The sequence below is a fragment of the Pygoscelis adeliae genome, unplaced genomic scaffold (assembly GCF_000699105.1).
Source record: "Pygoscelis adeliae isolate BGI_AS28 unplaced genomic scaffold, ASM69910v1 Scaffold38, whole genome shotgun sequence".
NCBI lineage: Eukaryota > Metazoa > Chordata > Aves > Sphenisciformes > Spheniscidae > Pygoscelis > Pygoscelis adeliae.
This window is the reverse complement of record NW_008825614.1, coordinates 17,822,698-17,847,751: the sequence shown is the minus strand read 5'-3', so window position 1 is coordinate 17,847,751 and position 25,054 is coordinate 17,822,698. Positions and strand designations below refer to the sequence as shown.

Sequence of the window (25,054 nt, the reverse complement as noted above, 5' to 3'; positions counted from 1 at the left end):
GTGTTGTCATTAGTCCAATTGCAAAAAAAAAAGAAAAGTAAAATCTATCCCTTCAGACTCGATTTGTAAGCCCAGGCACAAAACTATTAGTTTAAGCATTTTGGCAGAAGCTTAAAAAGCAAGCCTACTCAGGCTGATACTCATCTGTGCTTCTTAAGCAGCTAAGAGAACAGCAGCAATATGACTGGAAGAGCAGTGTCAGGATCGGCATGCACAATTCAGCCATACGAGGAGCCAAAGAGCATCTCGGGACTTCCAGATGACAGGCAGTGTTCTGTATCCTCGCTGATCTAGAGCGTTGCCTTTCTCTGAAGCACCTGAACATGCACACACCTCATCTTGACTTCAGTGGGACTACTCCTTTGCTTAAGAAGTTAACCATACGCTTTGCTGAGTAAGGGCTCAAGTGAGTTTAGGGTACCGAGTGACTCTTAGGTTCATCCACTGCTTTAGTTCTAGGCCTCAGATCTCATGAAAAAATCCAGCTGTTCCCTTTCTAAATCCTTTCAGGTCATTCAAACCTGCTTCACTGTCAGTGGAGGATTTGTCGCTCTTCATAGTTCTTTTTTTGTTTTGTTTTGTTCTTAAAAAAAGTTTTAGCTATGCCCATATTTAAAAAAAGTTCTAAAGTCCTAGGACAGCATACATCAGTACCTAGTGTTGGCAGCCCATCTTTTCAGGGCTTTGGGCCAGTGTATTATTAAATCTACTGTACTCAGTAGGAATTGAATCGATATCTGTAAGCTGTATCATGCACTTGCTGCATATGCAGCCACCTCCCTTGAACTTCACGGAAACTGCGTACATTTAGCTGAAAGCAGATTGACTGTATAATCACACCATTGCTTGCACACAAATGCACCTGCATATTGAAATCCCATGCAAAACGTCTGATTTCAAGTTCTCGAGAAAGTAGTTCCATTTCTCTAAGCCTGACACTACTTAACAAAATTTTAACGCTTTAACAAAATGCTTCAGGAATAGGAAAATGGTTTAGACATTGTAAGATGTCCTTACACAACTATCAACACATATTCAGGCAGTATTATTTAAAACATTTATTAGTCTTTCATATTACACTGGTCTGGAAAACATTTTTAACCTCTATGAATAAGACGTGCATTTAGCTCAGCTCAAGCCCTAGTCCAGCAAAGCACTTTTCAAAACCAAGCATGGAGTTGTTTGAAGTGATGCAACTGCTTTGCTGGATCATGGCCTTATCCCACAATTCCCACGTGTCCTGTTCACTCAGACTAATCAAGACTTTCAGAATTGCTCCTAGTGTATTCTACTGACAGAGTCTCCCAGTCAACTTAAAAACAGGCAGGATATGTAAGAAAGATTTCTTACACTGTCTTGCACCTCCCTTCTACCCACTCAGGTTTTAGAGTTATTCCTGTTCACCAAAAAAATCTTCCAGTTATATATGCTGGATTTCAATTTCTGTAAAGTACTTATTTCCATCTTTTTCATCCTGTTCATTCATTGTACTTAGCTAGTTTTAGCCTAGGTATGATGTTCATTGACTGCAGTTCTTGGAATAAGAGTTTACAGGCATAAGGTATGCGCAGAGAAGACACATGACATGATGATTTGCAGTAGTGGCACCTAGGGAAACAAACAAAAAGAAAGTCAGAGTTGGTGCATAAATGAAACTCTGCAGAAAAAAAAACAGTTGCCACTATCCACTGGTTTTTTTGTCCACCTGCATTTAAACACTGGGCTCAGTCCTAGAAAGAGCCAAGTGCTTGAGACACATTTTAGCCCTTAAGTCAGTCATGACTTTAAGCCTTTGAATAATCTGACTGAAGTCAATAGAAGCTTAATGTTAAACCTGCACTTCTCTTGGAGGAGAATCACAATGTTCGGTAGCTAACAGGACTGACTTCTTCACTACTCACATAACTGCCAACACAAATTCAGCATTGCGTAATGAGAGAAAGCTAAGTATTTCTGAAAACATAATCATCCAGTTTCTGTCTTATATATATGTCACAAAAAAAGAGGCAGGAAGAAAGAAGGTTCACGCTTAGGTTTTTTCTTTATACGCAATTTCACTCTATAACGTCTCAAATCAGTTCATATTCCAGAATGGTGAGAAATGGCATCTTTCGTCTTACATCTCTCTGTGTGAACAGCCAAAGCTTTAGTCAAGACGGAAAACCAGTAAAACTGCTTTAACACATATTCTTCACGCTCTTTACTCAAATAATGATCTTAAAATTCTGGGGGAAAGGGACTTTTTGTCATTTAGATATAACCTTGACCATGTAAGGAATATATAGGCTGCTCACTCAGCCATCTTTCCAATATCAGGACTCAAATTCAGTGGTGGTAGCAACTGTTTAAATTATTTAATTTCATACTCCGTGTACACACAAAGGAAATTAAAAATCTTTCTTATAAATATCAGTTTCCAACCTCCCTAATTCCTCATTCTCCTGTATATTCCATCTTCTGGTTTTGGAGAGTTGAGAAAGCCAGGCCTTTGGGAACACAGAGTGACTCAGCACTTCCTAATGGTCTAACAAAGCTCTTTTTTTGCTTCCGTGTTTCAAATTTGTATTTCTGGCATAAAGTCATAACAGTCTGAAGATCCAATTAAGGAAGAATTAGCAAATCCCTACATGCTTCTGTGGTACAGAATGAGGCTGAGAGTCAATATCTACAATACAGCCAATGTTTAGTCACTTGTTTCTGTTACCAGTGAACTTGACCTAGTGCACGTGGAAGTCAATGGGGACAGGTCCAATAAAGTTGGCTAGTGTTAATGAGGTTCTTGGTTATGAGAGCTGGCATTAGTCTTCCAGTTACTTTTTCAGACTCTGCTACTTCTCTTTTACAGACATACTTAAAGAGCACATCAAAAAGCTGGTTATTTTCCAAGAAAACTGCGGTTGCCTTGACCTGCACATGCTCCATACTTGGGGTATGTATTTCTTCTTCTTTTTTTTTAAACCAAGAAAGCTTTCAACCAATGGTACAGAAGCCTTAATTACATTTCTGCAGCTCACGATGAGGAATGAAGCTTCACTTATTCCCAGTAATCGCTTTGGCTTTGTCTAAATCTGACTATAGGCAGTAAGAAGGTAATAGACTGAACTAGGTGTTTCCCTGGAACAGGCTTCTCCTGTAGACACCATTACACAGGGGAAATGTTACAGCTAGCGTGCTTTTAAAGCAGAGTAGACCTCAATTTCAGGTTTATAACTACTCCCTTAGTCCAAATTTATAGGGATAGGTACATTTTTATGGTGGGAGGAAGTGACCTACACAGAAGCCATTTTATGATGATACCATAGCAAGCAATTGCTCTCAACAGAAGCAGCCTTGCAAGTCCTGGAAGCCTGATGAGGCACACAACTTTTCTGCTATGAGCAGATGTCTAGCATCTGATCACAGCTACTATGGACTGCGGAGCAGAGGCTACTCAGGCCTCAAAGCTACACCATTCTGGGCCTGCTTTGTACTTAGATGGGGATGACCCAGAAAGGTTAAGGAGCAGCAAGCACAAAGCTGTGTCAAACAGAGATCACAGAAACTGAAGTACGTGAAAGACCATTTGGTACTAGAATTGATACTAAACTGGACAGGAAAAGGCAACTGTGCCAAGGCTAAATCTGGACCAGAAACAAAATTTTTTTTCACGTATATTTTAAAATGCTCAGACTCTAGGGTCCAGAATAACTTCTCATCTTAATCAAAAAAGAACGAAATTCTGCTCATTGCATTCAGTGGAGTCCTGCCTCTGAGCACCTGTACAATGGCAAAGCTGGAAAATTTGCATAAAACTGGTACATCACAGAAAGTTTCTACTTTATTTTTTACGGCGACAAATTCTGTCACTGCCACAACAGTCCCCTTCCCACCAAAAGTACCAGTTCAGGCCCCAACACTGATCTGCTGTTACTATCTTGCAGAAAAACATACCCAGTGGCTAGTCCTTGTCTGGGAGGAAGGGCTCGTCTTCCTTAAGACAAGTGCCCTTAATGCTAGCCACCAAACAATGTGTTTCCAAAAGGTTTCTTGCAGCAATGTCTTATTAATGCCAGAATCACTGAAAAGGCCGTTTGGAAGATTCTTTTAATGACTTGGTCTCTACTGTGATGCTCATTATAGGGCCACTTGCTTCAGCTACTGGTAGACACAGCATATCATTTAGCAGAAACTACCTCTTACTGATTACTCTCACACATCAGACAGCTTTTCACAGAATCAGATTGCAAGAATGTCTGGCTCTGTCTGAGAGAGCAGTTTCTTTCACAGCTATTTAAAAAGTTACTAAACTTTGTTACAAACTTCAAAATACAAAATATATTAACACCACCTTAAATATAAAATGTAGTACTATCTCTAAAGTTCAAATTCCTAATTTTCTTCAAAGTGCCCTCACTTCCTGTGGTCTCTGAAAATCTTCAGGACTGCTCTGAAAGCCAAGGTCTTATAAAAAAATAATTGAGCTACATCTGCACGTGAGGTTTTTTTAAGGCAGTGCTTTACACAGTTAGAAGTGGTTGGTTGTTTGACTTATGGCATGCCCTTCCTTTCAGACAACTTCCTTCAACTGTTATTTGCATTGCAGTAGTTTTAAGAGACCTGGATCAGAAAAAGGCCTCACTTGTTACATATAGTGTACACACTCAAGAAAAACAGGACTCTCAAATACTTACCACACAAAAGCCAGTAGGACAATGCCCAACTAAAAATCACCAACCACAATAGGATGCACAGAGTAGGCCTTGCCTCTCCTCTGGATTTCACATGTGTTTACCTACCTCTGCCTGAACTTCTGCTCCACAAGGAGCAGAACTGCTGCTGCTGCTAGCAGACAAACATGGTGCTTGGTTTCTGGCCAGAAGCCACACGCTTCAGAAGAAAGGTCTAACCGAGGGCAGAAACAGTAGCTGTCACTTTTACACATCTACAAACTGAGAACACGCCTTACTTTCCCACTTCATTATATCATGGAAAAATCACTCTCGAAGCACTGAAGTGAATAAAGTCCAATTTCCTGCCTCTCCCAATAGATTGATATTGATATCCAAGATGCAGCAAGTTTCCAACAATGTTCTTTTGAGGTATTTAGAAATGAACCTTTCTCCTCCTCCCTCCAACTCCCCATCTTCCCCTGACATAAATATTTGAGTAACTTGTAACTTGAACTCGCACCATTTATTTTTTCCTCCCTTAGTCATGGGATTCCAGGTCACCTGTTTTCACAAAGCTTGCAAAAACGTCTCATAAATTCCTGTCGGTCTCTCAAGTCTGTTTTTATGCCTGGCTAAAACAAAACCAAGCTAAAGCAAAACATTTCCCTCACCTCTAAAGAACATAAGAAGTTATTTCCCTGTCTTCTAATAGTAGTGCTGTATTTCCAGCATGCTACAGGGCAACTTTAAATCTAGTGTCTCAAAATTAGTGTAGAGAAAAGATGGTTAGAGCAAAGCCCATACTGTTACACATGGTAAGCTCCACATAGTTTTGACATCCAGTTTTATGCTTCCCCTACATGGAAAAACAGTTTGTTTGCAGGAGATAAACTCAGTACTAGCTTAGGACCCAGAGTAAGACAGCAAGACCATTAGCTAGTCTAGAGACAAGTTTCATAAGGACAAGGCAGCTGGGCAGAAGCCAGCTGAATTTCCAACCAGACAGCTGCTTGTCTGTCATGCTCCAACATGGGATTGGTGCATTTGTCTGATGCTTCGAAGAGGAGCGCCTTGTTTTACAAGACTACAAAGCAAAAGGCATTTGGGAGGGGCACAGTCAAAGAAAGCAGTAAGCATGTGATTATGAACTCCATAGCTAGAGAACACAAAAGCAGGAGATGTTGCTTTCTTCTCCCATTCTTCTGTGCTCACTCTCTCTCTTCAGCCTTGTGAGGTTCCACGTGTGATTGTACCAGGAAGATCTGTGACTAGCCTAACTAGTAATCTCATTTCTGATGTCAGAAGAGTCAAGTACATTGACACAGCTATTTTTTCCTTTTCAAAAAATACATGATATACAGGATTGGGCGTTTGGTAATCCTCTGCAAGGATGGGAAGGAAGGCAGCAGACAGAACGAAGGTAACCTTTCCCACAAGCACAGCCAGCTGTGGAAGACAATACCTGTGCTCCCACAACAGGAGAGACCCCTGGCCCATTGACTGCACACTCACTTTAGTCCTAACTTCAGTCAGACCATAACAGAGAACCATCCGCTGTCACCAATTTTCCAAATACCAATTTTGAACGTTGACACTGGTTTTGATTAAGGTGCATGGGACTGTTAATCTGTGCCTGTGAGCACTTTAAAACTAAGAAGCACTATAACCAAGGGCAAGGTTCTGTTACATAGAGGCACGTTTACTCTGTACCACTTTGCTTTATGCACCTGAGGTCAAGGGTTTTTTTGAAGATATGAAACAAGTCACATGCACAAAGTGAGGAGGGGACACCATGATTTACAAAAAGCATTGCAGTTAGACAACTTACCAGCCAGAGTACCCCAGCAAGCCACACTGTCCACAAACATCCACTTCAAAGGCATCACTTGAAATCATCAGTCTCTCCAATAAAAGCATGCTGGCTCCATAACCTATCAAACAATCCCGTTCCATCTCTCCAAGACGTAAACCACCATCACGGGATCGACCTTCAGTGGGCTGCCTTTGAAATAAATATTTGAAAAAACGTAGTAAGTATTCCAGAACATACATTCTACAACTCCAGGAATACCTGTCTTCAAACTGTAGGAACAGTACAGGATCAACAGACCACAGTGTTCTACAAACCAGAGTTGCTGATCTCGCAAATGTGTTATTCAAGTTGAAGCAATTCATCTTTGCTCCTGCAATATGATGTAGTTCTGTGAGTGGCAACTGCAGCGTCAGGCCACAACTCTTTACCTCACAGAATGTAGCTGAATAAGAGGGAAAAAAAAAAAAGAGACCGAACAGTATCCAAGACAATCTGGACACAGATTTGGTACTCTTTTTTGATGAGACATTCATTACAGTTTGTAGCTAACTAAATGAAACAATATTCGGCAGCTAATGAATAAATCATCAAGCTAATGTTTCAGCTGAAGTACAGCTAAGAGTAAATTCTTAAAACCATTTTTGATCTGGGAGAGAATACCAAAACAAAGCAGCAAACAAGTAGTACGCATATTACTAACTCATTACTCAAATCCTACTTTTTTTTTTTAAAGTAACATTTATGTAGTTTATTTTTTTCATGTCTGACGGTTAATAGACTAATTTTCGTATTGTATAGGTTCCTGGTTTTCTAGTTCCTCAACACAAATCAAACCCTCATTTTTTGTCTGGAAAGACTTCCTGTCCTCATGGTGCTAGAGGAAAGTTTTAACAAAGCAATGTAAGTATATGCTAAAGGTTTTGAGGTAAAAAGGCAAGGTACAATACATTATTTAACATTATGACTGTTTAAGCCAATTTTTCTTTCTTGGACACAGTCAAAACTTTTAACCTCGTTTGGCGTACCGCAATTTCATACAGTATCAGTTCTACTGTCATGTACTAGCACAATGCTGTAGTACTCAGGTTGCAAATATTAGAGTGAACTCTGAAGGAAAAACAATCTTAAGTTCCTGAAGCACTAATATATTGCATGTATTTTATTAAATATTTCCATCTTAGTATAGCCCCAGCAAAGAGCAGGAATTTAAAAAAATGTTATTGGCAATCATAAGAGGCTTCACTGCTCAGTGAAACCCAATGTTTATGTGCTGTTTGTGATACCTGCAGCAGTGTAATCCACCTAGAATATCCAATGACAGATCTGGCCCGTAACTTTTGGAGTGGATTTTGTTTATTTTATTTCAAACAACCAAATTTGTTAAGCATACTAAATACATTAAAAATAAGTTTTTGCCAACTTATTGCAACTCAAAGAAAAGGATTTATAAAAGCCTTCAACATCTAATAATCTTTTGTAACAAGTGTAAAAAAAATATACCTAATTACCAGAACAAAATATCTTCTAAAGACGCAAGCTGTATTTGTTTTTAGGGGTAAGTAGTTTCCCTTACTCTGACCACACTGGAACCTTAAAACTAATCTGCTTGTAATTCAAATCATCCTTTTCATTCATATAACCTTCTATTTTTCCCACTGTTGGGAGAATGGATAGAAGTTGTTTACATCCTGATTAAACTCCCTAGGGCCCCCTCCCCAGCTGATGGCACCATCACTGTTCAGACGCTGTTTTAAAGGACTAACCCTGTGTTCAGTGCAGTTTCTCTTCTGAAGTCCCAAGAGGCAGATTTTAAAACCAGTTGGGGCCTCCAAAGATACAGGCATTTGCTGCGGTGCTAGAAGTGCCTGAGTTCCTTTTACCAACTGACTTCTATAATATCAGTTAATGCACAAGTCTACTTTCAAAAGTTTCACCAGGTGCTGTTCCACAGGATAAAATGACAAAATAGCTTTATAAATGTGAGCCCCAAAAAAGTCTCAATCCAATTAAAGGAGGATAAAACCTCCTGAAAAATGATGGGGTCTCAACTCCAGCCCTTTAAGATTTATATGCCATGGGTCCTCCAACAGATACAGGATGAAGATTTCTAAGGCAGCTGAAATCCCATTAAAAAAAAAAACAACCCACAACACAAAAAGCCCCCCAAAACAAAAAAGCCCAACTTGAGCCTTAAGCTCTTAAGTGTTTCACTCCCACTGTCAAAATGACCTCATTAAAAAAACAAAACAAAGAAAATCCTCCATCCCTAAAAAGTAGTTTTCTGAAGTATCAAAAATTTCAATATTGAGATTGGGGCCTTTGAAAAGAGTCCATCTTATGCTCCCTAAGTCTATCAGATTTTTCTTCCGGCTCACATGAGTTTGAAAATTCCTCACACCAAAGGTTGTTTAAAATGTTAAAACACTATTTATAAAGCATTTGTGCTTCCCCTTTCCCGCTATACACATGTACACTGCAGCTGTTGCCCTGGGCAACTACTTCCATTCTTTATTCTAAATATAACATTCTGAAAACAAAGCAGACTCTTGAAAATAAGATTGGGAATATCATTAAAAAAAGATATTTTTCATATTTAAAAAAAAAGTTCTTAAAATTCTTAAATGCTAAATAAAACGCAGTGATTCTTTAAATAAAAAAATAAGGCCAAGTGGTCTTCATACTATTTAACTGCTACATTTAGAAAAAAGCACAAACTAATGAACTTCAGTGTCTTTAAGCACATTAAGAATTTATTGGCACTAATTCTGCATTTTCTGGAAGAACAGTGGGTTCAGCTTTATGGCCCTGTTCCTTGTTTCATTGGCCAGTGGGGGGAAATAAGTCTACCCCCATGAATAAGAGCAGGCCTTGTAGGTCTCAGCAGATCTCCCTTGTGCCTGTTACGGAAAACCAGTGGCTGACTCGAAATGGAGTTGTTGGCTGAAACACTGACCTCCAAGAAGTGGAGTATTACCTAGAAAATCACTGCCTGAAGGAGGAGGGCGTACCGTGCTCCCACAGCCCCAGAGCACAGAGAAGAGCCCTGATCGGTGTCATCCCATTACTCCCTTGCAGTATAATAGGAACTGGCATATCTGATAAGTTCAAAAGACACGCAGGTGGCAGCTCTGACAATGTCCATCAAAACAACTATGCATGCAGAAAGCTTATATTGATCTCTTAACTAAAAGCAGTTTATCTATTAAAAAGATTTAGCAGGACTGGGTATCTAGGCAACACCATATATAGAACTGTGTTTTAAATTAATTGCCAACTCCTCGTGGCAAAATAAATTAAGTATTGCATTTCATTTAACAAATACCAATTCAGAGGGCAACATCCTGGTGGTTTTTGACTGTGTTGACAGAGTGCTGCTTTGCAATTCTACAAAGTCTTGTTTTAGTCAGAACAATATCTAGAATCAGTGACATTCAAGAAACTCATCTTCTGCCTTATTCCAGATGGAAATATAGCTTTGCTCTGTCAGTTAAGGTACATTTGATATATAATAAAATGCATTTCAAGACAATGACAGCCAAATTCCATGTTGGAAGCTGTTACAGGATTACTTTTAAAAGCAAAAAACAACGTCAGAGGCAAGCTACTCTCCAGGAAGTGCAATGGATGATAAAACAATAGTGAGTATGAAAGCTGGCAAAGCAGACTCTCTCAGCAGAGGCGATAGCAATAACAAAAGTTTAATTAGTTGAGGAGAAAAAAGAAAATTCCTAAAAGACTAGTCAAGAGGCAGCATAAATTGAACATCCACTAGCTTTCCTGAAAGTCAAATAAAGAGCCCTAGCTACATAGTATGATGCTACTGACTGGAACAAAGAATTCAAAGAAAGTAAGGGGTGGGGGAAATCACACCACCTTCATTGTTACATGTAAACATTACCTTGACTTGGGATTTAGGTTTCATTTAAATTCAATATCTCTAAACAGTTGAGAAGTTGGGGAGACAATGCAAAAGCAGATCAAGGGATTTGGGTAAGCTAGGAGCTCCAGTAAACCAACTGCGTGCACCGTTAGCTAAGACAGCGAGTTTTCATTTTCATGTGAAGCACCAATACCATGACTAACACATTGAAGAACAGAAAATGGGGCAGACAGCCCATTATTTGGGAATATCACTTAATGTTCATATAGGCAAGCAGCTGTGGTAGGAAATAATGGTTGTGCTACACTTGCTCTTCTTAATGTGGTTGGTGAAAAAGTTCAGCCAAGAATTACAAAAAACTTCTCATTATTTCTCTCCTAGTTCAACCACTGGTATTTACTTCCATGGAAAGTGTCAGACAACTTCCGTTTGTCCTAGAGACAGCATGAGGTTGGAAAGCCAAAAGGCATAGGAAATATGCAATGAAAAGCAAAAGAGAAAGATACTTCTGTATCAGGTACAGCAGAGACCTGCCCCTCCATTCTCTAACAGCACATCAACAGGTAGAAGCTGCACCTATTAAGAGGACAGACTTGCTAACTTGTTGTGCAGTCAGGCAAGGCAAGAGGAGAGGATCAGCACATGATAAGAGGCATAAAAATAAATTAAGAATTAAAGAATATGAATCATGCTTGTTATAGAGAAGAGTAAGGGCCGGATAGACATGACTTTGTGCTTACATCTCACAAACAGTACAAAAGGGACTGGTCAAAAAGAAGAGTACCACCATGCAGCAGATGAGGTATAAATGGCATACATGATAGTCCAGAAAGATGGGCAAAGGACATTTGGAATAATCTTTGCTAGAATATTCAAGACTAGCTGGCAATTAACTTTCTGGCAAGATTTAGCAAATAATCCTACTGTGATGGAGAGAGGTGAACTAAACGATCCACTAGAAGCCTCCTCAAAGCAAAGCCTGTGCCACTAAACTGTTTCTTGTGAGCCAGGAATATCGGCAATTTAGAACATGAGTGCAAGCAGCCATAAAGCTTGGCTTTAAGATAATGTAAGTAACATCAGTGAAAGCAGGATGCTTCAAATTCCCCAAAGGTCCAGATAATATAAGCCCACCTCCAGTGGCTTATATTACCTATTACTCAGAGTACATCTGCTTGACTTCAAAATTTGACACCAGAAGACATCAGCATGGTAATTAACCTTTTTGTTGGAGAGAAAGCCAAGTTCAGGCTTAGTGCAACGATCATGACTCCGAAGGAACTGAGGACGTATCTTTAACTGGGCAAATAAAAATGGAGATTTACTGTTGACACCTCAGTAACTTTTGCAATTTATTAGTGTGAAAGTGCTATTCTCCTGCATGGTATTGAACGATAACTGTGGACCAGCACATACAACCCTAAATTCAGGTTTAGAGTTGAATGGAAGAATCTGCAAGGCAAAGTGCAGTGTACCAGGGATGCACACTATTCTAACGCTTGTTCGCACTACACTTTGTTTACCAATGCATTTGCTTTGCCTTGACAGGTGAAGACATGGGCCGCATCAATATTAACCTGCTGAATACCAAAGGATGCCGAAATATTAAAAGAAATTTCTTCCTTCTACTCATACCCGATTTTGTAACAGTACAAATGTTAAAGAAAAAAAAAAACTCCTAAAATACCTACGATATGAGCAATCTGACAGGAAAGGGCCACAGTGTGCACTGTGAATCAGCAGATGATATTTTTACCAACTGCTAACAGAAATCTGAGAAGCAAACTCAGTTTTGGACCACATAGAGCACACCTGGACATTCAGAACAATCTCCTGCAACCATCTACTGTGAGAGCTTTTAGTCTGTAACAGTGTATTAACAGGTAATAGTGTTTTATGTCAAGTATCAAAAGGTAAACAAACTTTGTTTTATACCCATCAGTCAGCTGGGCACACTTCTGAACTTACACCAGAATTTTGTGCTTAGCCTGTAACAATACCTGGTGAGCACTGCTCTGGGTCCTCGAGCTCTTGCATGCATTTTATCCAACACCATGTGTTTTAGTTTCTGGTAATACACAGGGCCAAAATAGATATATGCTTCCAAAGGTTCCCTGAAGGAATAAAAGAAAAAAAAAAACCAATATTCACAGTTAGCACATACTTACCTTAAGAGACACAAAAGTGTCATGTACAGGAGGAATTCGGAACAATTTGGGAATCATGAGTCCTAGAAAAATGTGTTTGGGCTTTCAGGGCAATCAGACTGAAAACCCCCCAGGGAACCCTTCTGAACACAAGAGCAGTACGCTTCCAGCACCACATACTGCTGTATCCACCCTAGCGAGGAACATGCTCCTGAACTCTGGCCATACGCTGCGCAGACATGCTGCTATAGCTGCAGGTACCTGTTTCAGCTGTACCATGTAACGTCCCTCCTCTGCCTGTGCAGGAGTGTTTCAATAGTGTCATCAGTAACTGATAAAAGACTGTAAATGTGTCAGGCCCTGAAGAGTGAGTTAAGATATTTCTGTTTACATTCCTTCACTTTACATCATTCACACACAAAACAAAGGTAAGTATATACGTAAACAAATGCATGCAGCATAAATGCTCAAAACGTCATTTTTATAGGAGCACTTTAAGGAATTTGCATTTGCAAGGATAGCTTAGCACTGGCACACTATGAGCTTGACGTCTTCCCATCCACTAATTCTCCCTGCGCACCACTTCGAAGCACAACCCAAGACCCAGATGGGTGAAAGCCCTCCCTGAGCGGCTGTGCATCAGCACAGCTGCCCCTGCAGCACTGCTCAGCAGCTGTATCCATAGGACAAAAATCGCTGCTCTGGCTGGCACTGGGGGCCCAGACGAGCTGGGTAAAAGGGATCTTGAGAACTGTGTTTAGGCACTTGCATCGGCTTGGGAACATCTGTAAGCAGTACGGAGGGTGTTACTCCATTCCACGAGCTGGAGTAATGGCTAAAGATTCCAGTGTTTAAAACAGCCCCAACTGTAAGAACAGCATAAGCGCCTAAAGAACAGAAAGCAACAGTTGAAAGCACTTGGTGTCATTTCCCAGCTACCACCTTCAGCACTAAGAACGACCAGATTTAACACAGACAAATAAACTCAGCACTGGCACTGATTTATTTTAAAAAAATGTATGTCCAATGTAAAAACAAGCAGGAGACAACAGCATTGCGCCTCCCATTCAGAGTCATTACTGACATGATGCAGTGTTATTCCAAAAGCTGCCTATTGAAGAAAATAGTAAAACTTAGACATTTGGAATTTGAAAACTTCCACATTGTTATGAAATCTGCCTTCAAATTTCATAACAAATAAATTAAGCATGTGAAATTTGCTTGGAAGAATAACAGTATCCTAAAGCAAAGTCTCTAAATAGGGTACTACAAAGTTCAAGTTTGGGGACAGGGGATTTTTAGAGCTAGATGATTTTATTCTTCCTAGGAAACAAGATTAGTCAGATTTGTTAAAAGTTACCATGATGTATCAACAGAAAGTGTTTCAAACACCAGGATACTTGATATACAATTTATGGAATATGGAGTGGGTAAGGAAAACAAAATCATCTCTCTGAAACAAAAAGAGAAACAACATATGGAATAAGTTGGTAGGAAAAGCAATTAAAATAAAAAGTATTAAAAAAAATCCAACTTACAAAAGAGACCTAAACTTGTTCCTTGAGAAGAAGGGGACTGGGAGGATAATAAAAATAGCAGGAAGGTAGGATTAAGATACATTTTGGAAGGGCAGGCATGTGAAGCCATATGGCCTTTTCCTGTTCCTAAACTATCGTATGTTCTTTGAACTCTGTGTCTCAGAAGCCAGTCTGATCAACACAGCAGGAAGTTTGCAGATTAGAGTATTATGCCAGACTGAATCATTGTGTAATTGAAAGAAAAAAAAAGAAGAAAAAAGAGCACACAAAATATTCCCAAGGAACAGACACCTGCATCCAAATCCATATTTTACAGTACTATTAAAGTCAACCTGAAAATGCTTATCTGAGTCCAAGCACATATAAGATTTGCTGCCAACAGAAACTTGAAATTTCTTACAATCGCTGAGAAAGAAAACCTTGATTTTACCTTCTTTGTCATGCAGTACAAGTTGGAAAATCTTTACATGTACTACAAGGGCCATTCACATTACAGCCATGCAAATACTAGTAATCCTTAAAATGTGGAACCACAAAATACTTCTAAGGAAAAAAAAAAAAAAGTGCACCGTTCTTCAGCCCCTTTCCCTCCATCTCACAGAGCAGTTTGCAAATAAGAGAAAGTTCCTGAGCTCTGAGACATGAGAAGATTTTTCAGATGTGTCTCAGCAGGATTTCCCCACTCCCCTGAAACATCTAAATCTATACAGCAGATTCTTACCCAGTGATACCAGATGTTACGTAGTCCTTCCCTAGGTAGTTATAACCATGGCGAATAAGATCTTCACACACATCCTTAACTTTACTGCCTCCAAAAGCTGTTCCATAGTGAAATCTGCCATCGAGGACCCCAGCCTTTCCAGCCAGGAGTTCAATTAACTTTCCTACCTGTGCAAAGAAAAGCAGAGTTAACAGCCTGCTCATTAGTACAGGCACATTGCTGGATTGGTCACAGCGTAAGTTAGCCAGGCAAAGTGTCCGGGATGGCAGCCTGGGTTACTGCATGCAATGGGAGGAGTGGAAGAAGCCCAAGAACAGGGAGTACTCCTGTGTGAAGGGGGAAGACCAGACTCATCGCAGGGTCTGGGAACACCTTTGAGGTCCAGAGTCAGGCAGCTCCATTTTTTCCAGTTGCCTGGAAAATGAGCAGGATCCAGTGTGGCCTTCTGCTCTAGGAAACAGCCTCAGAGATTGACATGCTACAGTGCAGCAGGGGGAACAGAAGGGAAGAAGCTAACAAAGAATAAAAGATCAGAGGCTGTACAAAGTAATCAGCGGAGGTCCCATATAAAGGCCAGGCTGTGAGGTATTTAGTGTGACCCTGCAGCACAGGTGCAAGACTTGCATCAGTTCCAGGGAGGCGTGTGTAATGTAAGAAGTTATATAGCCCTAGAACTATTATTGAAACTCCTCTCCAATCTTCGCCTCACAGCCTGCTCCAGCTGGCTTAGTGGGCATAGGCAATAGGGAACGAAGAGGGAGAGCAAGAAATTTTCAAACAGAAAGGGTGCAAGGGAGGTATTCCGTTGCTTTCGTATTAGCCTGAGACAGAACAAAATGAGAATGATGCACAAACAGCCTGCATCCCTGCTCCTTTTACAGGAGGATATTTCAAAACATGCAAAACAGAGGGCTGAGTACTTATAGGAGAGCAAGCGCGTGGCATGATGACTGGAGAATACTCTCAATGAAAGTATGTTTCAAACTTTTTTTTGTTTGTTCCGGCTAATCTACTTCACTTTCCCTATCAGGGAACACTCTCTTTAATCGTAACATAACCACTAACCGTCATACGTGATGGGAAGCCATGAGGGTTCATTATGATATCTGGACAGATTCCTGTATCGCAAAATGGCATGTCTTCCTGAGGAACAATCAGTCCACACACCCCTGCAGAAGAGAAAACATTTCAATTCACAAACAGCAAACCACCAGCAGGGCTGACGCTCATCACCAGATTTTCTTTAGTGTTTTCCTCCTCCTCTCTTTCTCATGGATCACTTTTTACCCAGATTCATTACCATGACCAGTGCTCACAACCTGCAGGCTGGAAGAGAGCCCTTGTGACAGGACTGGCAAAATTAGCATACCCTTACATAATGCTCCCAGTGATTTGTGAGTTAGCAAGTTAGGGAAGAAAGCTTTAGATACAGTTTTCAGAGGCAACCAGAAACTTCTGACCAGTCAGACTGGAACATCTCAAGGGAGACCTAATTTTTAAAGCTGATGCTGTAATTTCCTGCAAAAAAATGACGAAATCGGGCCTCTTACAGTATCTCTTTGGACATACAAAATTATTATTGATTCGAAATTCATTTATCATATGTATCTTCGCTAAATACTGTGAATAAAACCAAATCAAGTCAGGACTTTGACAGGGACTGAGAGGAGATAAGTAGGGGAAAATTAAAAAAAAAAAAACAAACAAACCACAGATTTTTTCAGGTAGCATTCATTTGCTGAGCAAAGACTGCTTTTGATGAATTACAGAGTACAATCCACTCCCCAGACTGCTTATATTTTGTCAGTCCATGAACACAAACCGTACCTTTCAAAGTTTTGGAAGCTTTTTTCAGTCTCCATCAGTATTGGATGTAAAACAAACCAATCCCCCCAAACTCTAAAACTATTTAGGAAAGATTAAACAGAAACATGAAAACTCATTTAAAATAGTCTATCATACATCCCCAAATGCTCCTTCCAACCCTTACAACTGTTTCTACAGTGAATTCTGCAGATCAAAATACCGCAGCTATAAATGACCAAGAGGTCTAACATTCAAATTCAGGTGTTAAAATGCAGCTGCCTAAGCCCATACTCCTTTGAACCAAAGCTACTGTTTCAGTTGGACAATTTCTTCCAGAAGCCCTTAGAGTTGAAAAAGTCTGCAAGCTATTTGAGATCAGCCTGCTGCAACTGCCAGAGCACGCTTTGGGAACAGTCCTGGAGCGGAGGGGGCTCCTGGAAGACTGAGGGTGCTGGTTACATCCCTAAAAAGGCATCCCCCGACCAGCCAGTTCACAGGGGGATATTGGCGTCTGCTCAGGAGGGAGCTCCTCTTCCACTGTCCAAGCAAGACAGGGATAGGTGTGTGGGACAGTAGTTAATAGAATGAGAATGGTAAGTATGGGGGAAGGGAGCAGAAAAAAAAAGAGATTGGAGCGTCTGGGGCAAGGGGGGGGGAGGTGTTGTATTTAGTTTTTAAACCTATTGAAACTAATTTTCATTGTTCTATTATGATAAATCAATAACATCCTTCTATCCCTCCCCACCAAGCAGCAATCATTTGCTGAAAATGAAAAAAAACCCAACCCACCACCTCTTGTGCGCACAGCTTTTTTATCCTAAAATTGTACACAAATACTTTATTATATATGTATTACGGCACGTACATTTTGCCTTATTCGCATTTAATTCTAAGAAAGCATTAGGTTGCATCTGGACTTCACAGCACCTGTAAGCCAAAAATTAAATCTTAGCTAACTTAAAATTACTTTAGGCTCTGAAAACCTTTTATATGCCAAGCTGGTTCCCATAGCAGACAGCCACTGTGTTGTTTGTTTTGTGTGAAAGTGAATGATAAAAGATCCATGAAATCGACACAGAAAGGCAGAACAGCAGAAAGAACTGAGGGCTCTCCATCATAGCGGCTTCTACCCTCCGCTGACTTGTATAACAATGGGACCTACACACCCAACTGCAGATCTAACACAGCTGTGCATTTCATTAGATGAAGAGCACTAGTGACACAAGTAAATAATTAACTTATTCTGGTCCGCTGACTGTGGTTATGAGACCAGTCATAGCTGACAGATTTTAATACAAGTTAACACAAAGACAGCATAATGAGCTTAGAAGTTAAAAACAAAATATTTAGACAGAATCCAGCAATGCAAACCTCACTAGGCCATTTATAAAGTTTCTATTTTACAGAAGGGGGAGGAGGGGGAGAAAAAAGAGAAAGCTATAAAACCTCACTTCTAAGCTTCTGTATTTTAAGAAGTCACTGAGTTTATAACAGATCTATAGCATGCTCATGTGTATTTAGAGAACAGGACAGAAAGAAGCTTCCTTCTCTTCTATGTTTTACAAAAGTTCATTCTTTCTCATAAAAAAAAATGTTTAAAAAGCTGAAAGACATCTTTCCTATATACAACACTACTTCTAAAAGCAAGTAACTGCAATTCATTTAAAAATGTAAACTTGATTTCATTTTGCAGTCACTTGCCTTCAGAAGCTCTTCAGAGACTAACGCTTGCAGGTCTGCGCTGTAAGCTCCTGAATTTGCTACTCTTTTTCAGCCTCCATCGCTGAGCCAGGGTTTGCAGCAGGGCAGTAAAAGGCAAACCTAGCAGTTCTGCATTGCCAACCAGCTGTGAAAAAGTGATCAAGTGAATTAATCCATATAAGTTCAATTATCACTTGCAACTGGTTAATAAAACAGTAAAGGAGAAAAGAAGAGGCTGGATTTAAGACAGCCTCAAGTTCCAAACGTTGCCCTGTCCAAGTATGAACTGCATTTCACAACTGAGCTGCTCAAATACTCCCCATCCAATATTCATAAATAGGACATGAACTAGTAAGTAACTTTGCTCTGCGGCTCTTACTACAGGTTATTAAGATTTCCTAAATGTTACTGATTTAGACATCACATGAAAATTGTTCCCCAGCATTCACACAGGACATACAAAATAATTTGGTTTCATTCATTTCTCTTCCCCTCACAATTTTTACATGCTGCATCTGAAATTTAGCAATAAAATTTCAGACTGAATGCTACACTGCGATGGGCCTGAATCTGCTCTCACCTATCCACTCTGGAGTTCTCATCCAGAATCAAACATTAACCACCAGAAAAGGCTGCAATTATTTTTCCAGACAAAACAAAAAACAAAATTATTTTTTTTTAATGTGTGGACTAACAAGAAGGTTGTATGTTTGAGCAAGAAAGCATCCAGCAGCTTGCTACATCTCATTTCTTTTCAATTGAAAAACAAATTGAATTCTAGAAAAACACCTTTGTATATCAATTTCATAATGTCAGCTTAGATGAGAAACTAGTGAAAATGCTAACAAATTCTTTTAAGATATCCCTCTAAAAAAAAAAAAGTGGATTAATAAGCATGGCACTTTACTGCAAGGATAACAGTTTAAATTAGAATAAACTTAAATCAGACATCTACAGTGGTTTAACATGCAAGTATAAAACAGCCATAGGCAGTGTTTTTCAATGCTATTGTATGCCAGCCAATAAATGACAGCCCTCTGACTATGCATGATGGCCCCCATCCTCACACACGCTATCTGCATCGATCCTGACAGCATCTCAACACCCGTGTACCTCCACAAGGCCTTGACAGGGCATAAAGATCCCCTCACCCCTGTACTTTTGTTCTTTAAGAGTTTCTTTTTCTAATCAGGAGAAATTCAGGTTTCCAGAATTGGTATCTTTGATGTGGTTGCTTTTACAGTTTGCTGACAAACACGAACATACAGACTTGTAAAACAGCAGTTCAGCAGAGAGGGGGAAGGGGGGCGGCAGGGAGGGGGCAGGGACAAAACACAACAGTATGGGAAAGTTTTTCACGGGCTACGATAAGATGCCTTCTATACACACACATGCCAAATGAAAAAAAAAAATCATCAAATAAGTCAAAACAACCTAATATAGAAAACTAATTACTACCAGCAGGAGGGACATTAGAGAGCAAAGGAGACTAAGTGAATAGAAGCAGCAGTAATACCAGTTTCTATCAGCAAGATAAAAAGAAGCACATTACTAAATGTGCTTGTTTACTTATTCTAATGATACGGTGGTAAAAGAGCTAAAACTAACTTGAAAGGTGTCTATTTTAGATTTACCAGATTTGCCAGAATTTGGAAATACTCCTGAGAAATAAGACTACGTCACATACTTAAGAGGACTTGCAGCTATAACACAGTGCCGTATATTGTGGACAAGTGACAAAGAGATTTGCAAAAATTAGTAAGGTTAAACAAAAATGTACATCTGCTTCAAAACTCTCTAATGACATACTGTGTTGGCTAACTAAGCATAAAACAAGTCCAGAAGAAAAAAAAAGTGCTGCATCACATAAGCTTTGTTCAATATTGAATCATTCGCTGATCTATCATACCACTTGCTACATCCCATTTGACACAAGAGGTAAAGAACAGAATTAAAATTAACAGATAAATAATGCATAAGTAAACTTGATTAGTTTTCTTATTAAAAACATCACTCTAAATGAGAGGAGGTGCTAGAAGACAATACAGTTTGTACACTGCTTTCCCATGAGCTGCTGAATGGTCTGATGTGATAAATTTGCATAGTCTGAAGCACACAAAGAGCTGATTAATTGAAACCCTTACAATGCTTCTGGAAGCAGCTATTGTAAAACAATAACCATAGGAACTTTACAAAATACACATGGCTGAATGAGTCAAGAGCTTAATAAAATGTGTGTTCAGGATACACTATTTGGAAACAGAATTAGAGATTTTTATTCTGTGCCATAAAATGCTAAATCACCCTAATTTCAGAGGTTCAGTTGAGGATTTACTGAAAAGGTCAGAAGGTTACCTGTTTGCTGCTTGAGATAAAAAATGCTGTAATTTTCTTCTTAAGACAGCAAGCTAAGCAGCGGTTTTGTTAAAAATAAATAGAAAAAATGGTATGAGAAGTTTTAATGGCATTCTGACATCTCATTTTCTCATATTCAACTTCTGAAGATAAAAATAACGTAAGAAATTACTACTTTTCCTGATGCCTAATAACTACTAATCATCCTACATTCCTGCAGTCGATAACAGCAAATTCTTTTCAATGCCACTTCAACCATTTAACTCCTATAAACCCACTGATGTTTTACTAGAGATAAGGTACTAAGTCTGACTTGTAACATGGGGGAATATGACACAAGTAGCTATTTAAAACTAATCTTACTTTACATGTTCTGCTTATATGTACTGTACAAGTGCCCATTAAAAGGAGAAAGATAAATTGTTCTCAACTACGAAGTTAGGCAAGCAGAAGGCAGATGCTCAAACTAGTAAAAATTTTAAAAAGTAAGCAAGCTCAGACTTTGGTAGATAAGCGGTATTGTCATGAAGTTTATGTAGTTGACTGCTGTGAATGGATTTTGTTTTGACACTAAAGAACATGGTTCATTTAGGAAAACAAAGACCATCTTTCATGAATTTAAACTCGCTTCCTTGCCTTTAGAGTTGTTTAAGTGCAGATACTTCAGAAAGGTTTAATCCTTTATCTTAGATCTTCAGCTATTAAAAAGCTTCTGTTTGCCAGTTCAAACAATCTCTTGCTTAAATACAGTTTTTCCACTCCTCAGGAATACTGTTCAGTATTGCTGCTTAGTTCTGTGATCTACAGGACCTTTGTTGGAGGTGTTAATCCTTTTTCACATGAGAGACTGAGAAATGTTCTTTCAGAGAAGTGATATATTGCTTTTTTTCACATCAAAGGAGCCCAACTTTTTCCTCATTGTGACTTGTAGCAAAGCAAGAGGAAATCTGGAAATATAATAATTTAGTTTGTATGGAACTCAGATGAAGCTTCTTTAGCTTAACAATCCTTTAGCCTTCTGTGCTTTGAAAAGTGACTTTGCTTGAAGAATGCAAGATTTAAAAACAAAATAATTAACCAAAAAAATTTCTTTATCCTTCTGGAAAAAATATGATGCAATATAGTTAAAACAAAGTCCTACAGCTCAAGATAAGTCCTTCCTGGTAGGCATATAGGTTTTTGTGAGACATTAGAAGCTTAAGGGCTTATAAACTAAAGTGACAGTCCCACTCCCAAAGATCTTACTGCAATGTCCAGTTTGAAGATGAATATTGAGATAGAGCAAAATATTTGCTGGTGCATTTCCCAGCACAACGTGATGGCCTCATTTGGGTTTTTTCTCCTCCTCATACACTTCTTTGTTGACAGGTCTTGAAGGAAAGGCTTGCTTTTACAGGCAGTTTGGAAGAAGTGTACTTAAAACATGAACTTGAATGAAAAGGGTGTGGCGGACAGGCCAGAAGTGGTGACCCTTGCTAATACAGTGTTGACATATGAGAGGACACAAAGAAGGTAGCAAATACAGAGGCAGCAGCATAGATCTGTATTATTATAGAGGCCTACAAAATCTACCTACATATTTAACGAAAGGCTCTTCTGTAACAAAAGGCTAAAGCTGGTTTGTGAGATTTAATCTGTCATATCCCAGACGCTTTCCAATTCTGTTACTCCACTTCTTTCTGCCCCAGCGACAAAGTATAGCTTTGGAATACAAATCAATTTGGAATACAGGAAAAAGCCCATGAAAAAAACTTGAGAAATGTGGTTTGTGCAATCTCTTATTTTGCATGTATTTAATTATTTTAAAACTACTACTACAATTCCGTGGAATCAAATCTCATCTTCATGCATTCCTTCTAGAAAATAAAAATACTTCCCAGAAAAGATTGACAATACAAAAAGGAGAGAAACATGCTTTCTCTCCTCCTCACTGAATCAAAGTACTTGTTAGTTTAAGCTCATCACAGGTTTAAATGGGCCTATGATGGGCTTGAAGCTAACATTCACAAATTAAACTTGAAGTGGTAATCGTCTGCATTCAGATGAAGATGAGAGAACAAATTCAGGGCTAATTAGAAATTCTCTCAATGGAAAATGTTAAACTGTTAGTATTACAATTTCTGTTTCACCATTGTCTATATTCCTCTGTTACGATTGATCCTGCCCTGATTTGATGTCAGAGAAGGATGATACTAGCTGTATTTTTAAACAGCTAGCAAAGGAGACTTTCCTTTTCCTTTTCATGCCTTTTCTCCAGTTCTATCATTGCCTTTAATCTAAGATTAATGTCAGTATCTGGTTCTTCACTGTATACTGAAGTTGCAAAACGGTAAACTCCACTGTTCTTGTCAGTATTTTTTTTCTTGGCATCTAATACATGTATCTTCTCCACTAAGCACATTTCTCCTTTCTCCCATTTAACATCTTTTCCCATAATGTACTACAAGCCAGTGAACTGAGAGGTCTACTACCAGGAAGGATAAGTAACCCAGTAGAATGTAATAATTTAGAATATAATCACTCCCCCGATCACAAGAGATTACTACAGATTGATGTACTGGACAGCTGACAAACACATGCCTGCGAACTCTCTAACACAACTGTTGCAATATTCCCACTTATATCTCCAAAACCAAGCTGAAAGGGACATTAGCTATTCTGAATAATTGATGTGTTTGGCTTATTATTATTATAAGTCCAAAGCACAGATACATGGGGGATCAGTCATTCTAACCTGATGCAATACCAGGCATAATTATGGGTGCCCTCAAAGTTCCCTACAGCATTTAGGATGTTGTTTTTCATTACCATGGGATTTCCACAGGTATTTTACTTTGGAAAAGAAATATTACTAACTTTCTATGGCTTTTGGGATATTAAAGAAAATACCACCAGATTCCAATACAGTGCGTATTAGTTGTTTCTGCATTTGACCATGAATATCAGGGTTTGATGAGTAGCAAAAGTTCTCATAAGATGTCTGTCCTTAAAGACCTCTAAAATGAGCTTGCCCTAGACTGTAAGGTGCCTTATGCATTCAGTGGTATGGAAGGCCCTCTGCTCCCTAAAGCCAGATTGCAGCCTGCCTGACACAATTCTGTTTCCTTCTGTCATTCTTCTACTTCCACCTTTTCTCCTCTGATGGTTCTAGATTTGTGGAGCACCCTTTTTCTTGATTTTTGGAGAGGTATGAAAATCAGTTCCATTTAAATCCTGTTCAACTAACTATTTCAATAGGCACACATCAATAGCCCAAGCTAGGAGAAAAATCTTACCTGCTTACATTTTTCATGCAAATGCCCAAAAGTATTTATCACGATTAGCTGAACAGCTTCTTTAATATAATTTGTAGGCTATTTTTTTTTTTAATTCTAGTAAGAAAATTTGTCCTGCACAGTACTGATCGTATTGTTATATAATAACTTGCAGCTAAAATTCTGCATGCCACTTATAAGGAGAAAGGACTAATTAGATGAAACTCAAAATATATGAAGAAATGAGCTCTAAAAATGCTCTAAAAGCGGTCATAGGCTTAAGAGTACTGCACATTTTTATGGTGTATGAGATTAAAAAATTATTTGAAAGAGACTACACAAAATCTTCCTGAAGGAGAATCTTCCTGGAGAGAAGGAAGGAATAGGGCAGTTGACCCATTCCAACTGCTCAACTCTTTCTGTTTGCCTCTGAAGTTAATGATCTTCCCTCTCACTTACCGAAACTATCCTATATGGCTGTAGTGCAAGAACTAGACTGGATTTTAAAAGGAAAGTCAAGAATGTACTGCTGCTTCTTTACTTTTTTGAAGCCTTCAATAGGTACTGGTTTCCAAATCACTTGGGGACTCAGTGAGAATCGCTTCCTATTTCTAGATCAAAAGCCATCTTGAAAATACAATCAGGAAAAATGTTTTAATGCTTATTAAAAGAGTTTCTATTTCTTAATGACAGCAGAAACAATGGAAGGATTTCTTCAGAATACAGAGTTTCAAGAGCAAGTTTTATGAGTCTGTGGAAAGATACTGTGGAAGTAAGGGTGATCTTGGAGAAAGCTGAAGGTACTGAGAAAGTCTGCATTGACTGTACTCCATAGAAAACACACACAAAGAACTTGAGGCAACATCTGGTAACAGCTGACATTATGATCAACTACTGCCTTTTGTACCCATTTCACCTCTTTTGATTCATAGGTTTGCTCTAGGTAGATGTCCTGATCACCAAACCTGGAGACTACAGAAATGAGGATTACTGTGGCTAGCCCTGCATCTCATGACAGGGATGCAGTCTTTCACTTCAGTTACACCTGGCCACCTCATTGCCACTGATGCTTATGTACTTCCATAGCCCCAGAAAGTCATAAATTACCTCAAGTTTGACTTCAGGCTACACATGTGAGTAAAGAAGTAAATAGTGGCATGGAGCACTATAAAAGTAACTTCTTACTTGTG

The 25,054-nt window shown here is 39.1% G+C and overlaps 1 protein-coding gene across 1 annotated transcript in view; it reads right to left on the bottom strand.

Moving 5' to 3' along the window:
* Nucleotides 1-1,051: 1,051 nt before the first annotated feature.
* The window catches only part of POLR3B (polymerase (RNA) III (DNA directed) polypeptide B), an 83,163-nt gene continuing 59,160 nt past the window's right edge, over nt 1,052-25,054 (bottom strand). The window contains exons 23-27 of the mRNA XM_009332966.1: nt 15,814-15,917; nt 14,749-14,915; nt 12,343-12,456; nt 6,478-6,651; nt 1,052-1,608 (exon numbers count right to left, since the gene is read on the bottom strand). Of these exons, the coding sequence (XP_009331241.1) occupies nt 1,479-1,608; nt 6,478-6,651; nt 12,343-12,456; nt 14,749-14,915; nt 15,814-15,917 (689 nt within the window). The 3' untranslated portion in view covers nt 1,052-1,478. The remainder of the gene's footprint in view (nt 1,609-6,477; nt 6,652-12,342; nt 12,457-14,748; nt 14,916-15,813; nt 15,918-25,054) is intronic.